This window comes from Kogia breviceps, chromosome 3, assembly GCF_026419965.1.
Source record: "Kogia breviceps isolate mKogBre1 chromosome 3, mKogBre1 haplotype 1, whole genome shotgun sequence".
In the NCBI taxonomy this organism is placed as follows: domain Eukaryota; kingdom Metazoa; phylum Chordata; class Mammalia; order Artiodactyla; family Physeteridae; genus Kogia; species Kogia breviceps.
This window is the reverse complement of record NC_081312.1, coordinates 12,370,144-12,388,398: the sequence shown is the minus strand read 5'-3', so window position 1 is coordinate 12,388,398 and position 18,255 is coordinate 12,370,144. Positions and strand designations below refer to the sequence as shown.

General features: G+C 37.0%; 1 protein-coding gene across 5 annotated transcripts in view; it reads right to left on the bottom strand.

Annotated features, from left to right (window-relative positions):
- TRIP11 (thyroid hormone receptor interactor 11) overlaps positions 1–18,255 on the bottom strand; it is a 67,996-nt gene that overhangs the window by 14,502 nt on the left and 35,239 nt on the right. For all 5 annotated transcript variants that reach the window (XM_059056662.2, XM_067027874.1, XM_067027873.1 and 2 more), the window contains 3 exons: positions 14,749–14,912; positions 12,560–12,663; positions 6,591–6,690 (listed from right to left, as the gene is read on the bottom strand). In XM_059056662.2, the coding sequence (XP_058912645.1) occupies positions 6,591–6,690; positions 12,560–12,663; positions 14,749–14,912 (368 nt within the window). The remainder of the gene's footprint in view (positions 1–6,590; positions 6,691–12,559; positions 12,664–14,748; positions 14,913–18,255) is intronic.

Sequence of the window (18,255 nt, the reverse complement as noted above, 5' to 3'; positions counted from 1 at the left end):
CATTCTCTAGGTCTGTGTCTTTATTCCTGTCTTGCCCCTAGGTTCTTCATGACCACTTTTTTTTTTTTTTTTTTTAGATTCCAAATATATGTGTTAGCATACGGTATTTGTTTTTCTCTTTCTGACTTACTTCACTCTGCATGACAGACTCTAGGTCCATCTACCTCACTACAAATAACTCAATTTCATTTCTTTTTATGGCTGGTAATATTCCATTGTATATATGTGCCACATCTTTTTTATCCATTCACCTGTTGATGGACACTTAGGTTGCTTCCATGTCCTGGCTATTGTAAATAGAGCTGCAATGAACATTTTGGTACATTGACTCTTTTTGAATTATGGTTTTCTCAGGGTATATGCCCAGTAGTGGGACTGCTGGGTCATATGGTAGTTCTATGTTTAGTTTTTTAAGGAACCTCCATACTGTTCTCCATAGTGGCTGTATCAATTTACATTCCCACCAACAGTGCAAGAGGGTTCCCTTTTCTCCACACCCTCTCCAGCATTTATTGTTTGTAGATTTTTTTGATGATGGCTATTCTGACTGCTGTGAGATGATATCTCATTGCAGTTTTGATTTGCATTTCTCTAATGATTAATGATATTGAGCATTCTTTCATGTGTTTGTTGGCAATCTGTGTATCTTCGTTGGAGAAATGTCTATTTAGGTCTTCTGCCCATTTTTGGATTGGGTTGTTTGTTTTTCTGATATTGAGCTGCATGAGCTGCTTGTAAATTTGGGGGATTAATCCTCTGTCAGTTCTTATTAGTCAAGTTATATATTTAATTTTTAAAGGTTTACACAGACTTGCCATATCTCAAAAGAAAGGGCCACAATTGGGTCAGTGAGCAGTAAAGTCATTATAATAATTTTGCCACTTACTGAATATCATCATCACTATACACTTATACTGATATTTATTAATGACAAAGACTTTCTAGGTTACAGACTAAACCTCAACCCATTTCTGAAAGCTCTCTGCTGCAAATTAGCATGGACTAAATCTGATACAAAGAAATGTTTTGTTCAGACCACACAGGGTTTTTTGAAAACCTCAAATTACATGTCACATTAAAAAATTGGAACATTTCACATAAGTCTACATTTCTGGTGTCTCTTGAAAGACCTGAAGATCTGGCAACCCTGGACCCACATTCCTACCCAACAACAGTTCAGTGAAGCTGAGAATCTGTTGCCCGCTATAAGAAGCTCTCCAATTCACCACAGTCTCTACTTAGTCCTAGTTGCTCCTTTATATTATAATTTGGACCCCAGTTTACAATTTCTGTTTGTTTACAGTTTCATTTCTTCACACAACAGCTCACTCCCACCTCTGCCTTCTCGGCACTCCACACCAATACAGCACACACACGCACACGTTATTAGTCCACCAGATCTTCAGCCAGTTTCCAAATTATGGCACACAGTTTCATATGAATTCCTCCCTCTGTCTAGAATGTTCTTCCCCAACTCTCTGCCTGCTTCACTGTACGTATTCACCATTCAAGTGAGGGCAAGTATACCCTTCACTAGCCTTTTCTACCCTTCTTCACCACCATCAAGAAGTAGAATGGATTGCTTCTTCCTTTTGAAATAGCTTGCTGCATGTATGTGACTACATGTAGTCTTCCCCTATTCCTGCTTGGCTATAAACCTCCTAAAGGCAGAACTCTTGTCCCATATCTTTAGTACTTATTTGAGTGCTTGGTACACAGCACAAAACAATGAATTTGTGATAAATGAAAGAATGACTGACTTTTCTCTGGGAAGGGAGACTATCTGAGAATAGAACACAGGTCAAAAAAGAATAAATGATTTATGTTATGAATTACTCATATTATTCATATGAGGAAAACTACACAAAACATACAAAGTCAAAAAATTCTCTTATCTACATAATTTGCTTTTCCCTTTATACCTAGAAGAATTAATAAAATATACATTTAAAAGTATAACCATTAAGTTGAAAAGGGCCTAATTATTTACCTAATTGACATAGCTTTTTTCTTAACTAAAATGTTGACATTTTCTAGTATACCCAGATGTTTATATCATCACAAATAATTTTTTAACTATTTATGGCAATTCAGAAAACTGCATCTGGTATTTCTTATATGTTTCCTCTAAAATCACCACTTCTGCCAAAAACATCTATAAAGAAATCCCTCAAAAGGTTTGGGTAACAAAGCGTCTGGGAATGTATCTGGCCTATGTTCAACAGGACATTATATGTTTTCTTGTATAAATCGTGTCCTGGAAAATGGAATGTCTTTATTTAAAATAAAAACTCGACCATCCAACACCATAAAGGCGGTTCCATGAAAAACATTTTAAATGTCTTTTATATGTGTAGTTTTAAAATACATTTTTATGCTTCCTATTACAGTTGGTTTACTGGGGCTTATTTTATACATTCTTCTAGATTTTCTTTAAAAAAACACTGTAAGGAAATTTTCCATTCTGAACTCACAGAAGACTTTTTTTTAAAAAGCAGTCACCAAACCTTCTTAAAATAAGAAAAAATCAGTGATGGGGCCCTTTCAGATATGGCTATAAACTGGCACACAGACCAAAAGACTTCCCCAGTGCTAGAATCTAAACTTGTATTGCTTATGAAAATTTATTTTTCTTGGTGTACCATAAAATTTACCACCCTTTTGAATAATCATTATCAAAACAATAACTCTTTTGGGCTTGCTATTTCAATTTTATCCAATCATTTTCACTTAAGCAGGAATTTATCTCAAGGATGATGGTAGAGAATAATAAGTGAAAGCAAAATGTTAAATTTGGCCATGAATATAGGATGATAACATGTCTTTTCATGGTTCAGGTTTCTACAGGTAGTATATTTTCCCATGAATGACAATTCCATAGAAATTCTGAACTCTGATCAACTCAGAATAGTTAATGAAAGACACTGTCCTATCTGCTTCATAGAGGACTAATGTCTTAAGTTTGAAAAAAATCAATAAAATATAGGATGGTATGTGAAATAAGTCTTTGGAACTACACTGAAAAAGAACACTTCCAGGTAAAATGTTGAAAGAATAACTTCTAAAAGGAAGGGAAGCAGTAATTCTTCTACCAGCCAACATTATCTATTAAAATATAGCACCTATAGGATCTTTCTTTTTTTTTTTTTTTTTTTTAATTTTTGTCTTTGTTGGGTCTTTGTGGCTGCTCGCCAGCTTTCTCTAGTTGCGGTGCACAGGCTTCTCATTGCAGTGGCTTCTCTTGCTGCACAGCATGGGCTCTAGGCGTGTGGGCTTCAGCAGTTGTGGCACGCGGGCTCAGCAGTTGTGGCACAAGGGCTTAGTTGCTCCGCAGCATGTGGGATCTTCCTGGACCAGGGCTCGAACCCATGTCCCCTGCATTGGCAGGCAGATTCTTATCCACCGTGCCACCAGGGAAGCTCATAGAACCTATAGGATCTTAGGGTTTCTTTTCATTGTTACTTTCCCTTGGTGTGTGGGTCAGGGGGGTGAGGGGGAGAAGACAAAGAACTACTTACATTTGGGGAATAAAATCCTACTACTAGTTTAGAGCTCTGTCTGCTCAAGTTTCTTTCCTCCATGGAATGTCCCTAACCCTTCATGGGATCCTTGGAGAACTAAATATGCACTGTCTGACCAGAGTTGAGCACCACTGTCTTAAACTATGAACCTATGGTGTATCTATGCCATGTGTTACTTCATTAACTAAGCTTCTTAAAAAAAAAAAAAGGGATCCTATCTAGTATCTCACACAGCATCTAACATGAAGCCAAGTAGTTAGTTCTCCTTAAGTATTTAATGCCTGATTAAGGCATCTTCATATTTTTCATACAAAGCCTGTAAATACTTGGAACTCAAAACCACAATTGCACATACATGGCACTGACAGTTATGGACTCTAAGAATGATTGAAATCGTCAACAATTTACTATTTTAATACTGGTGCTATAAGCAATAGCTCCCTTTTCGTATGTTTGACCAGACTGAATCATCTCATCTCTGGTGGCAATTACATAATCAAGCATTTCAAATAAAATACCACTTTTTAAAATGAGTTTCCTAATATTGTCTAAATGTTGAAACTGCATATCAACTAATCATCGACCGTCTACAGATGCTTAGAAATAAAACAATACTTTGCCTCTACGATTCAAGTCTCTATGTACTTTCTTGCAACAAAAGCCAATCTGTCTTTTTCAAAATTGTTTCTCCTGGCAAATATTTTTGCTGTCTGGCCAAGTTTTGCATTAAAAATAAAGTACAGTATTACAACATCAATCAACATTTAAAGTACTTAATGATCTATGAAAGAAAATATACAGTGATTCTTTTGAAACAACCAAGCCAATCAAAGTTTTATTTATATTATCAAATCAAGAGTGCAGCTTTGATAAAATAAAATCACATTTGTGTTTAGAGATCTAAAAGCAATATTAAGCACTTAGGTAATAAAAGAAAACAGACTGTTAAGAAGAGCTTAAATGGCAAGAATGACTTAAAGACATAACAGAACTGTCTGTCCCTTTACCCCCGCTTCCTGTCTGTGCAACACTGGCCTCTCGCCTGCCCTTTCAAATACCAGTTGTAAAGCACAATTAGAGCTTTTTCTGTGGCTAATATTAACTGCACAAAACGAGGCCAAAGTTCCTATATATTTACAATGAATTATTACTGGTAACTTTTTACATGAATAGGGACCTAGGCCACCTAAGCCTTGCCATTTACAATCAAAATCTAAAATTATTCTACTACTGAGGACTTAAATGTGTGCCTAAACAACTTACTAAATAGTGCAGGGACTCTGATAACATTTAGCAACTACAGTAAGTCATAGAATTTTTTATCTTACCGTCATCTACTGGGAATGACACAGGTAGTTGTCTAAAAAGGTATATGAACTTAAATATTACAGTAGCATGACATATATAGCAACCTTGTCACAGACCAAGGAGTTGCTTCAGAATACTGCCTTTTTACCTTCATTAGTCTAGCCCTTCCCTAGGATATCAATTATTTGGCTAAACCCTTGGGTGCTCAGTATCTCTCCTCCAGGTTGCCCGTATGTCTTCCAGATAATGTTGTAGTTACATTGGCTTTCAACCTAACTAGACTATCTTCCCAACAATCACTGCCTCCGGGTAAGGGCAACCATTTCAATATTTAGGGCACAGCACACTGGATACTGTCCTATCTTCAAAGAAGACATACAGAACAAAATACAAGTCAGATTATAAACAACTGTTTTCCTGACAAGAAGAAATACAGTAACATGGGAAGATTATGAACTTTGGTCAAGGATAAAAGATCAGTTTAAATCTCAGCTTCTTTAACTTATAAAATGGAACTAATACTACCTACTTTAGAGTTTCTTGTGAGAGTAAATAAATATGAGAAGACTAAATAATACAGTATATGTTATATAAAATGACCATGATACTCAATATATAATTGTTCCCTTATTGTCCATTTCCAGCCCCTCTATTACATTTAGAGTTCTAAGGCTGGCCAAATCTTACAAAGCAAACAGAGGACTTTTAGTTGGGCACTAATTTGCCGCAGAATCAAATTTTCTTGAGGACAATGCCTCCCATGATCTTATTATTATTTTTTATTCCTAACAATCTCTCATCTCCTGTCTCCTGCTGGTTTTAGGCCAACTTCCTCAGCTTGTCCTTTGGTATCCACATTTCAGTGACTTGTCTACTTGCCTCCGTAATGTCCAAGTCACCGTTTCTATTGTCTGACGGTATTTGTGCTGTACCACCTCCTACTTTTTCCTATTTCTAACTCTATTTCATGTTAGGAGGTACTTCTTAATTACTTCATTACATGCCTTGGTACTATTGTGCCTAACCCAGACACCTCAAGTTGACACATTTCTAGGTTCCTATCACCTTTCCAATAACCTTTAATCATTATCTACTAAATGTAGCCCTAGAATAGCTTCAACTTCCTGGGGACTGTTACATGGGAGATTAAATGAGAGCGTGCCATCTCTGTCAGCAGTTACGAGTTAACAGAGCACTACGAACCACCTCATTATCTGAGGCCCAACTGATAATCCTAAGCACAGGACTCACCCTCAGGAATTAACAGGGCCTATGAGATAATTTATAAGCATCAAAATTACATGACGAATGCCTGCATGTAAGGCACCATCTATAATTATAAACAGCTAGTTATAGCCAGACATTCACTCCACAAAAGGTTACTCGTTTACTTGAGAACACTGCCTTCTCTAACATATCAGACAGCTTTAGGCAGGATGACCACGGACTGAACAGGGAAAAGATATACCATGACAAGTTGAGTCAGTCAAATCAACCCCTTTGATGGTCAACAGGGTGACAGCCAGCACAACTGGACTGCCTCAATATTCCGGAAAACTATCTGGACAGCCAGGGCCAACTTATGACTCTGGTTTCACTAGGACCAGATTCAAATCAAAGCAAACTGGTCATGGCAGATGGAAATGGAAGTCACAGACTAATGGCAGTTGGTCTCACTCGACTGTACCAATGCATGGGGGGAAACTACATCTGATTCAATACTAGTGCTGTAGGGGAAAAAGGAAAAGGAAAAAAACCTACTTTGTTTTTTAAGTTCTTCAATTTGTTCTTCCTTTAAATCTAACTGTTCTGTAAGTCTTGATGCTGAATCCAATGCAATATTTGCTTCATCCAAACGCTCCTGAGGAAGAAAAGTTCATTAAAAAGCAGCATGCAAAAACTATTTCACAAACTACAGGGCTGGAAGACATCTTAAAGTCAATCAACCCCTTTCAGCTAATGACGCTGTATTTCCGTGACCTTGGGCAAATTCATTTGATACTAATAAGTATCAAAGATAGAACCCACACTTCACAAGACAATAATGTCTCTTTCAGAGAAACTAAATAAAAAAGAGAATGCTATTTAAAGACAACATGGTGACAAAAGTTTAAAAAAATGACAATAATAAGAATAAAAACTACAAAAAGTCAAGAAATATAGCAACAAATTTTGTTTTTTTTGGCTGTGTTGGGTCTTCGTTGCTGCGCATGGGCTTCCTCTAGTTGCGGCAAGTGGGGGCTACTCTTCGTTGAGGTGCGTGGGCTCCTCATTGCGATGGCTTCTCTTGTTGTGGAGCTCGGGCTCTAGGCACACAGGCTTAACTAATTGTGGCACGCGGGCTCTGTAGTTTGCAGCTTGTGGGCTCTAGAGCACAGGGTCAGTAGTTGTGGTGCACGGGCTTAGTTGCTCCATGGCATGTGGGATCTTCCCAGACCAGGGCTTGAACCCATGTCCCCTGCACTGGCAGGCGGATTCTTAACCACCGTGCCACCAGGGAAGTCCCAACAAATGTTTTTTTTTTAAATTTTTGCGAGTCTGATGGGTATAAAGTGATGTTTCATTATTACTTTATTACTTTAATTTTTATTTCTCTAACTATAATACATACTAGTGAATTTGAGTAATTTTTCATGTTAATAGGACAGCTGGATCTGCTCTTATGCAAAAATCTTTGCATACCTTGCCCATTTTTCCATTGAGCTGTCTTTCTCTCATCAGTTTGTAAGAGCATCTTATACAGGAGATATGAACCCTTTGTCATCAGTGCTATAAATATAGTCAAACATGTCCCACTTTGATTCTTCAGTTTTATTCTAGGTTAGGCTCCTTCCTGCCCTGAACTGCACACGTGGTCTTCAAGATTTTCTTGGAAGATATTTTTCTTTTTTAACATTTATATCTTTAAAATAGTATTTCTCAGGAGTTCTTTCAACATTCCTGGCCTCTGGCCACTAAATGCCAGAAGACCCACCCACAGTCACTGTAACAGCCAAAAATACCCCCCAGATTTCCAGCACCACTCCCAGTTGAGAATCCTTGCTCTAATACAGTTGGAATTTACTTTTGTATATAGTGTAAGATAGGGGTCCAATTTCATTTTCTTCCATACAGACAGTCGGTTGTATCTACTGTTTATTAGATAACCTACCCTTTTCCCCACTGAACTGAAAGTAGTTCAGGGTTTAGTTTTTTTTTGTTTTGGGGTTTTTTTTTTTGCGGTACGCGGGCCTCTCACTGTTGTGGCCTCTCCCATTGCGGAGCACAGGCTCCAGACGCACAGGCTCAGCTGCCATGGCTCACGGGCCCAGCCGCTCCGCGGTATGTGGGATCTTCCCAGACCGGGGCATGAACCCGTGTCCCCTGCATCAGCAGGCGGATTCTCAACCACTGCGCCACCAGGGAAGTCCCAGGGTTTAGTTTTAAATTTAATTCTCAAATATAACCTGGGCTCCATTTCTGGATTCTCCTTCTGTTCCACTAATCTAGTCAATATGGTATTGATTTATGGCTCTATTTTGACATTTAGTAGTAGGCAAGTCCCTCCTTACCATTATTCTTTCACACAATTTTCTTGGCTATTCTAGAGGATTCACACATGTAAATGTCAGGTCAAGTTTCATCATCTTGAATCAGAGTGTGATAGCTTTTTTGATGTATCATCTTGGATAGGCTAGTCCCCAGTTATCCAAACTGAAGGTATTTTGCAAATGTAATCAAAGCTCAAATCAGCTGAATTTAAGGAAGGCACATTATCCTGGAAAATCAGGGTGGACCTGATTGAACCAGCTGAAACTCCTTGAAATCAGGACTGAGGTTTCTCCATAAAGAAGGAATTCCACCTGTAGACAGTAACTTCAGCCCATGCCCACAGAGTCCATCCTGCTTGTGATTTTTTTTCCTGACCACCTGTGGACAACAGCTTTGGCCCATGCCTATGAGTTTCAGCCTATGATGTGAACTTGCTTAGCCAGGCCCCACAATGTTGCCAATTCCTTGTAACAAATCTCATAGGTAACCATATATGGTACATACATCAATGTATATGTGTATGTGTGTGTGTGTGTGTGTGTGTGTGTGTGTACATATGTGTACACACACACACACACATCCTACTGGTTCTGCTTCTCAGGTTGAACCTTAACTGATACAGAGAGAGACTGAAACAAAAAATTTTAAACAAAATCAACAAGATTAAATTTAGTGTAAAGGAAATTTTTAAAAACTTTCAAATGACTTTGTTAACCTCATAGCATTTATATTTAAGAAACAATTAAAGCTTAAAAAAACTACACTAAGACGTTTTTGAAAATTAACATTTAGATTTCAGTATTCTTTCTACCATTTTTTGTTTTTTATTTCATTAATTTCAACTTTTATCTTTACTAATTCCCTCTTAATTTCTTCTGATTTATTTTGTTGTTTTTCTAAATATATATTACATTAAAAAAATTTTTAAATAGAGCTAGTTTAAAAAGAAGATCTGGAAAAAAAAAAAAAATAAAAAAATAAAAAGAAGATCTGAACTTCTAACAGTATGACCGGCTAGATATTTTGGTCCCACTGAAAACAAAAGCGTCAAATAAAATATCTTTTTAATGTGTTAATGAGCTAATCAGAAAGTAAGCACAAGTGGTGAATAAACATGTTAAAAGATGCTTGACCTCATTACTAGAAATGCAAATTAAAACCATAAGATAGCCCTTCTCACCTACCACATTGGCAAACACTTAAAAAAAGTCTGATAATGCTAGCATTGCCGAGATGTAGAACAAGAACTCTTAGTACCACTGGTAGGAGAAAATGAGCACAAGTGCTTTAGAAAACAATCTGCCCCCAAATCTAATAAAATTGAAATTGCCCATATATATCCCATGACTCAGCAATTCCAATTGAGATACACACCTGAAACTCTTATACATGTGCACCAGGAGATATAAACAAGGAAATTCATAACCACATTGTTTGTATGGCAGATAAGGGAAATGTCCTTTATCAGGAAAATGGGTAAATAAATGACATATTCATGCAAGGAATACAGCAGTGAAAATAATGAACCTTCTAACACAGTAACTACACAGTTACGGCTGAAACTCATGAACATAATACTAAGCAAAAAAAGCAAGCCTCAGAAGAATTCCATTTACACACAGTTCGGAATTCCATTCATACAGAGTTAAAAAATATGCAAAACCAAACAATGTACTGTAAAAAGATGCAAATCTGTCTGATAAAACCATAAAGAAAAACAAGGGGGTAAAACACATAAAAGGTGGTAAGAAGGAGAGGAGGTGTGGAGGGGTGCTTTTGGAACTTCAAAGGGTGACATTCTTTTACTGGGTGGTGAGTACGTGGGTATTTGCTGTATCGCTATTCTTATATTTTATACGTATTATCTAAATATTGTTTTGCAGTCACTCAACCTTTAGTAAAAATTTTAAAACATTATGGAAGTATGTCTTCAATTATTTAGAATATTAATATGCCTAAACAGCATATTCACCTCTAATGACAGATACATAAATTTTATTACTTTCCACCAGCTATCACCAGAGTCTACTTATGACTCAGAAAAGTTTATCCTACATCAAACAGGCAAGTCACTGTGGTGTCTCTTCATGGGGTTCACTTTATTTATTTCTTATATATAATATTTATAGGCATGAAATACAGCATAATAATAAAGAGAAAAATATTTTAAAGAATTAAGGTGCAATATGGTCACCTTATCTTTGATAAAGGAGGCAAGAGTATACAATGGAGAAAAGACAGCCTCTTCAATAAGTGGTGCTGGGAAAACTGGACAGCTACATGTAAAAAAATGAAATTAGAACACTTCCTAACACCATACACAAAAATAAACTCAAAATGGATTAAAGACCTAAATGTAGGGCCAGACACTATAAAACTCTTAGAGGAAAACACAGGCAGAACACTCTATGACATACATCACAGCAAGATCCTTTTTGATGCATTTCCTAGAGAAATGGAAATAAAAACAAAAATAAACTAATGGGACCTAATGAAACTTAAAAGCTTTCGCACAGCAAAGGAAACCATAAACAAGACGAAAAGACAACCTTCAGAATGGGAGAAAATATTTGCAAATGAAGCAACTGACAAAGGATTAATCTCCAAAACTTACAAGCAGCTCATGCAGCTCAACACCAAACAAACAACCCAATCAAAAAATGGGCAGAAGACCTAAACCAACACTTCTCCAAAGAAGATATACAAATTGCCAACAAACATATGAAAGGATGCTCAACATCACTAATCATTAGAGAAATGCAAGTCAAAACTACAATGAGGTATCACCTTACAGGGGTCAGAATGGCCATCATCAAAAAATCTACAAACAATAAATGCTGGGGAGGGTGTGGAGAAAAGGGAACCCTCTTGCACTGTTGGTGGGAATATAAATTGATACAGCCAATGTGGAGAACAGTATGGAGGTTCCTTAAAAAACTAAACACAGAACTACCATATGACCCAGCAATCCCACTACTGGGCATATACCCTGAGAAAACCGTAATTCAAGAAGAGTCATGTAGGGCTTCCCTGGTGGCGCAGTGGTTGAGAGTCCACCTGCCGATGCAGGGGACGTGGGTTTGTGCCCTGGTCCGAGAGGATCCCACATGCTGCAGAGCGGCTGGGCCTGTGAGCCATGGCCGCTGAGTCTGCATGTCCGGGGCCTGTGCTCCGCAGCGGGAGAGGCCACAACAGTGAGAGGCCCTCGTACCGCCAAAAAAAAAAAAAAAAAAAAAAAGAGTCACGTACCACTGCAGCACTATTCACAATAGCCAGGACATGGAAGCAACCTAAATGTCCATGGACAGATGAATGGATAAGGAAGATGTGGCACATATATACAATGGAATATCACTCAGCCATAAAAAGAAACAAAATTGAGTTATTTGTAGTGAGGTGGATGGACCTAGAGTCTGTCATACAGAGTGAAGTTAGTCAGAAAGAGAAAAACAAATACTGTATGCTAACATACATGGAATCTAAAAAAAAAGAAATGGTTTTGATGAACCTAGGGGCAGGACAGGAATAAAGACAGAGATGTAGAGAATGGGCCTGAGGACATGGGGAGGGGGAAGGGTAAGCTGGACAAAGTGAGAGAGTGGCATGGACATACATACACTAAAAGATAGCTAGTGGGAAGCAGCTGCATAGCACAGGGAGATCAGCTCGGTGCTTTGTGATCACCTAGAGGGGTGGGAGGGAGCAGAAAGAGGGAGGGGATATGGGGATGTACGTATGCATATAGCTGATTCACTTTGTTATACAGCAGAAACTAACAACCCTGTAAAACAATTATACTCTGATAAAGATGTTAAAAAAAAGATACAGCAAAAGAAAAGAATTAAGGTGCAAAAGAAAAAGATCTAATGGGATAATACACATTATTTTAATTCATGTGAAATAAAGTACCCATTATATTTTGTTGAAAACAGAAAATTATACAGTTAAAATTTTACATTAATTTTTTTTAGTGATCTCTAAAATGCCCACCTGTGCTAAATATTTAAATCTCATATTTGCTGTGTCTATGCTAAACTGTAAGTAACATGAGGGAAATCCCGAGTATCTTATTCACTGTTATGCCTCAGTGACAACATTTACTAAATTAACTGTTTAGGAGATTATTTCCGAGACAAAAATTCTACAAGTAATTGTTTTGTGCACAATAAAATTTACAAGAGTAAATTATTTCAACCAACCTGTAATGATACAAGTTTTCTTTCCAGATTTTCTGCCTTTTTCTTCCATTCAGCAACAAGTTGCTTGTGCTTTTCTAGTTCAGCAGAATACATAGCTTTTTCCTCTAAAGAGGAAAAAAAAGTTACATTAGTATTTTGTAATTGTGTGATAAAATTAGAATTTTAAACCACTTGAAATTTTAATAATTCAACAAAAATAGTTCAAATGTCTTAACAAGAAAATTATATATGCCTTAGTGATGACGTTAACTAGAATTAAAGTAATGAGATCACTTTCCTCTACTTAAATCCTTCTCCACCTTGTCCATCTTGCAAACTTTCCCTCCCTTCAGAACTCTACTCAAATATTTCCTCTTTAGCAAAGCTTTCTCTATGGCCTCAGTACCATACATTTTGTACACAAGTCCACTCTAGTATTATACAGAGCAGACCTAGAGAATTCTTATGTGTAAAATTCAAAATTTCAACCACAGGAGTAACCCTGATATGTACGTATGTACAAATGTAAAGTATTGCTCAGGCACAAAATTATAACTTCTTCAACTTCGTTATCCTCACATCCTCTAACCGCCTGCCCCTGCACTAGCAGTTCATGCATTGCCAGTAATTACAGAATGTATGAGTTGACATATGGATGGGTGAATGATCTAAAGGGGGTAAATCTGAGGATGGGAGGTAGATGTGAAAAAGCATATTTGGTTATCGGGGTACGTGTGCTCTGGTCACTATTACTATGTGCCTAGAAAAGTACTTTCCACCTGAACTAGAAAAATGCAGTTACCTTCAAGTATAGATGAACAGCTAAGAACAAATTAATCAATATTTCAAAAGAGAGTAATTACTGATGATTAACTCTCTGAAGTGGATTCAATCTCCAACCAACCAACCAACCCCTATCTTTTTTTCTACATGTGTGCCTCTCTCTTCCTTTGTATTCCCCTTTATCATGTGATCCTCCTTACTATGTTACCCTCATACTTCCCTCACCTCTCGCCTTAACTAAAGTTTCATAATATGACACTAAAAAAATTTTTTTAAATAATTAGTATATACAGTTTATGTTCTCTATTCTTAACTGTAAAAAAAAGTCTAATTTGTTGATGGCTACTTATCTTCTCCCCCTACAAGTGGGTAACCTTTCAAAGATTTCCCTATGCCTAATCTAAAATAGCACTCAAGCCAAAATTCCCAAAACTACGGCTGATCTGTGAACAACACAAGTTTGAATTGCATGGGTCCACCATATGTAGATTTTTTGCAGTAAAGATACTGGAAAAACTTTTTGGAGATTTGAGACAATTTGAAAAAGCAGATGAACCACATAGACTAGAAATATCAAAAACATTAAGAAAACGGTTATATCACGAATGCTTGAAATACATATAGATACTAGTCTATCCTAACATAGGCAGAAGGTGAGTGAAAATATAAATTTAACAATATGTTAGTTTTCTTACTGTTTTATAATTTTGCTTCCAAAGAATCACATTACTATAAGGTATGCCCCTCTCTCTTGTAATTGGAGAAACTGCATATCAGTCTATCATCACAAGTAAGCGGTTTTTAAAAAAAAGTAACAATGTTTCCAGTACTATATAATGAATATGACTATATTACTGTATACCATAAAAATTTTATAACCATTCATTAGTGTAAAGGCTAGGCTATCATAAAGCAATAATATTGCTACTTCTTCATTATCAATCACGAATCATTATACCTAAATATGAATTTCTTTTTCACACATTTCATTTTTGAGGTCTAGTGTTAGTAATATGTATAGTATCTACAGTGTTTTCTATCATATAAGAGAATACTGATGTAGGTACTAATAAACAATTCATCTTGTAAACAGATGACATAAACTTATAGTATCAATAAATACAGTATAGTGAATGTATTTTTTCTTCCTTATGATTTCCTTAATAACATTTTCTTTTCTCTAGCTTCCTTTATTTTAAGAATACAGTATATAGTACATATAACATACAAAAAAATGTGTTAATTGACTATGTTATTAATAAGGCTCCTGGTCAACAGTAGGCTATTAGGAGTTAAGTTTGGGGGAACTCAAGTTATGGATTTTCAACTGCATAGGGAGTAGGCATCCTAATAACCCATGCATTGTTCAAGGGTCAACCAACCATACAATAACTCTTCTTCAATGAAAGACTGGCCATACAACTGACCTTGCTGGAAATGCTCCAGGACCATCTGCAGGTTGGAGAGTGACAGAACATACTGCTTTACTTGTTCCTGAGACATGGAAAGCTGTAGTGCAGTTTCATCCCTTTGCTTGGATGCCACGTCCAACTGTTCCTGCAATGACTCTACCTGTAAACTGGCCTGACGGCTTTAAACAAAAAGAATAAAAGTCAAACTGTTTCAATCTATTTAGACACTTTGACAAGATGAAATACCTTCCCTACATTTTACTGCACTAAATGCAAGTTATATTCAAAGTATTTAGATACTTTAACAAGATGAAATCTCTTCCCTATGTTTTTTTTATTGTGGTAAAATACACATAACATTTACCATTTTGACCATTTTTATGTGTATACAGTTCAGTGCTAGTAAGCACACTCGCATGGCTGTACAACCATCACGACCATCCATCTCTAGAACTTTTTCATCTTCCCAAGCCGAAAGTCCACACCCATTAAACAATAAACCCCTCTCCCCCCAGTAACCACCATTCTACTTTCTGTCTCTATGAATCTGACCTTCCCTACATTTTATTGCATTACATTCAAGTTAGATTTCAAAGAAACTTGAAGAGTTCCTCTGATCTTCGTTCTCCCTGCTTTTGTTAATTCAATCATCCTTCCTGTGAAGGTGACTTTGAACAAATGGCAGTCATTTTAAACACAGAACTGGGCTAAACAAGATATGTCAGCTTAAGAAAAATTTTAAAATAGCCTGCAACTTTTGTGTTTCGAGGCTAAAACTCTAAGGTGTAATTTATCATACACTTGTAAGTTGTAAGGGATCTTGGAAGTCATTTTGTCCAGCTCCAACCCAACAAGCAATGGATTCTATGATACCCCCACCCTTGCTTTTGGCACTCACAATCCTAGTGAACTCACAACTTTCCAAAGATTATCCCATCTTTTACTGTCATCTTTCTTTCTGCTTACATTAAATATAATAACCCCTACACCTGTCCCAAATCAGAGATCCCTAAGAGAATTACAGAATATCTACCCAGGCTTATGTCATTGAGGTACCTCCTTAATGTACAATTATTACATACAAAATATTGCAATAGCCTTTCCTGGGTTTTTAATATCCAGTTAAATTCTTATTTAGAGCAGACCAGTAAAACCCATTAAGAGCAGCTCACTTTGAAGAAACTTTACCCAATAGCACCCTCTTTTGGAAAAGGCAGTAAACTGATAACCAGAGGACTTAACTCTCCCCTCTTACGTCCCTGGACTTTATTCAACTTTGCTGGTTAGCAAATCACTCAAAGGGTGATTGTAAGGATGAAATGAACTGTGATGTCATTCAAAAAGTTAATAAATACAAGATGTTACTATTGTTAAGGGCTCAAAACATCATAATCTGATTCTGTAGGTTTGAGTTACTTATACACCAAATATTTACTGAACATCTATGAAACTATGTGTAAGAATGTATATTGTGGGAAGAGTGTGACATAAGTGGCATCATTCCTACCCACTGGTGGCCTTACACTTCATTGGGTGGGAGAAAGTGTAAAATAGCTCAACAATTACAAATACCCCTAAGTAAAATACCAGTGCCCTATCAAAGACTCAAAATATTATGCAGGTTCAAAGGAAAAACATCACACTAGGGTTTGATTTTGGATTTGAGGAGTGGGGTGCTAAACAAATAATTCATCATGAAGTGCTATTTGAAGAATAAGTGGGATTAACTGAAAAACAGTTGGCCCAAATCATGACAGTCTAACCTGGTTTTGAAAAAAGGAGCAACAAGACCACAGCCCTACCTACCGAAGGTTATTCTGCAGTTATTATGAATGGTAAACAAAAATAGGCAGAGATTAGAAACTATTTCAATTAGAGAAAATAAGGGCCTGAAAATTGAAAGGAAAGATGATCAATCTTATAGACTAAGGATGTTTTGCTATTTCTGCCAATGTGAAACACACACACACAAATTCACTCACTGTTTTAATTCTCATTTTAAACAAGTTCTTCTTCTGAGTCTGAAGGTACAATAATACATCCTACAAAGGGGGTAAGGAGTTCACCCTCAGAAATACTATCTCTACTGGCCTATAATCTCTTTGCAGAGAAAATACCTACTATCTCCTTATATTTCCCTCAGCACCATACACAGTAATAAGATAAAAAGATGCACATAGGGCTTCCCTGGTGGTGCAGTGGTTGAGAGTCCGCCTGCCGATGCAGGGGACACGGGTTTGTGCCCCGGTCTGGGAAGATCCCACATACCGCAGAGCGGCTGGGCCCGTGAGCCATGGCCACTGAGCCTGCGCGTCCGGAGCCTGTGCTCCGTGACGGGAGAGGCCACAGCAGTGAGAGGCCCGTGTACCGCAAAAAAAAAAAAAAAAAAAAAAAGATGCACATACAACTAATGGGAAGATAAATGGACATGATTTTTTCGGAAGATTATTTGGCAGTACATTTCAAATGTTTTAAAAACAGCCTTTCAATCAGAATTTCCATTTCTTAAAATTTACACTAAGGAAATAATCTGTCATCAACATAAAAATACCTATTTTGGGTTATCAAAACAGCACTCTTGGGCTTCCCTGGTGGCGCAGTGCTTAAGAATCTGCCTGACAATGCAGGGGACACAGGTTTGAGCCCTGGTGTGGGAAGATCCCACATGCCACGGAGCAACTAAGCCTGTGTGCTACAACTACTGAGCCTGCGCTCTAGACCCCATGAGCCACAGCTACTGAGCCCACGTGCCACAACTACTGAAGCCCACGTGCCTAGAGCCCGTGCTCTACAACGAGAAGCCACTGCAGTGAGAAGCCTGTGCACCACAACGAAGAGTAGCCTCGCAGCAACGAAGACCCAGTGCAGCCAAAAATAAAATAAATAAATTTATATAAAAAACAAAACAGCACTCTTAGTCATTCTGAAAAGTTGAAACACTCTAAAAGTCCAATAATAAATGAGTGGGTTAAAGAAATTATGGCAAATCCAAATAATGGTATACTATGCAGCCACAAATAATATTGCAGGAACATATGGCTTAATGTGTACTCATATTCATATTATTAACTGATAGAAGCAGGTTACAAAAGAAGATAAATAGTATGATCCCAATTTTGCTTTAAGAAAATAATATGTAATATATACACACATACACAGAAGCATACTAAGGCACAAAAAAAGCTTATCTCTGGATGAGTGAGTCTGTGGCTTTATGTTCTTTTGGTTTATGTGAGTTTCCTGAAGTGGAAAATATGTTTTTGTAATAAGAAAAAAACCCCACATTTTATTGAGAGAAATCAAATTTAAAAATATATAAGCAGGGACCTGGTCACTCAAAAGTTCTAACAAGTCAGGAGTTAATTCACATTGACCTAGGTCTTTCCCTTGCTACTTCCTTTACTCTCTCCTTTCTAATATCCAAACTTTGTTCAACCTTAGATCACTTGATTAAAAATTAAATCACATAAATTAAATTAGTTCTTGGGGAACCTGACAATGCTAATTAAATCAGTCAGAATT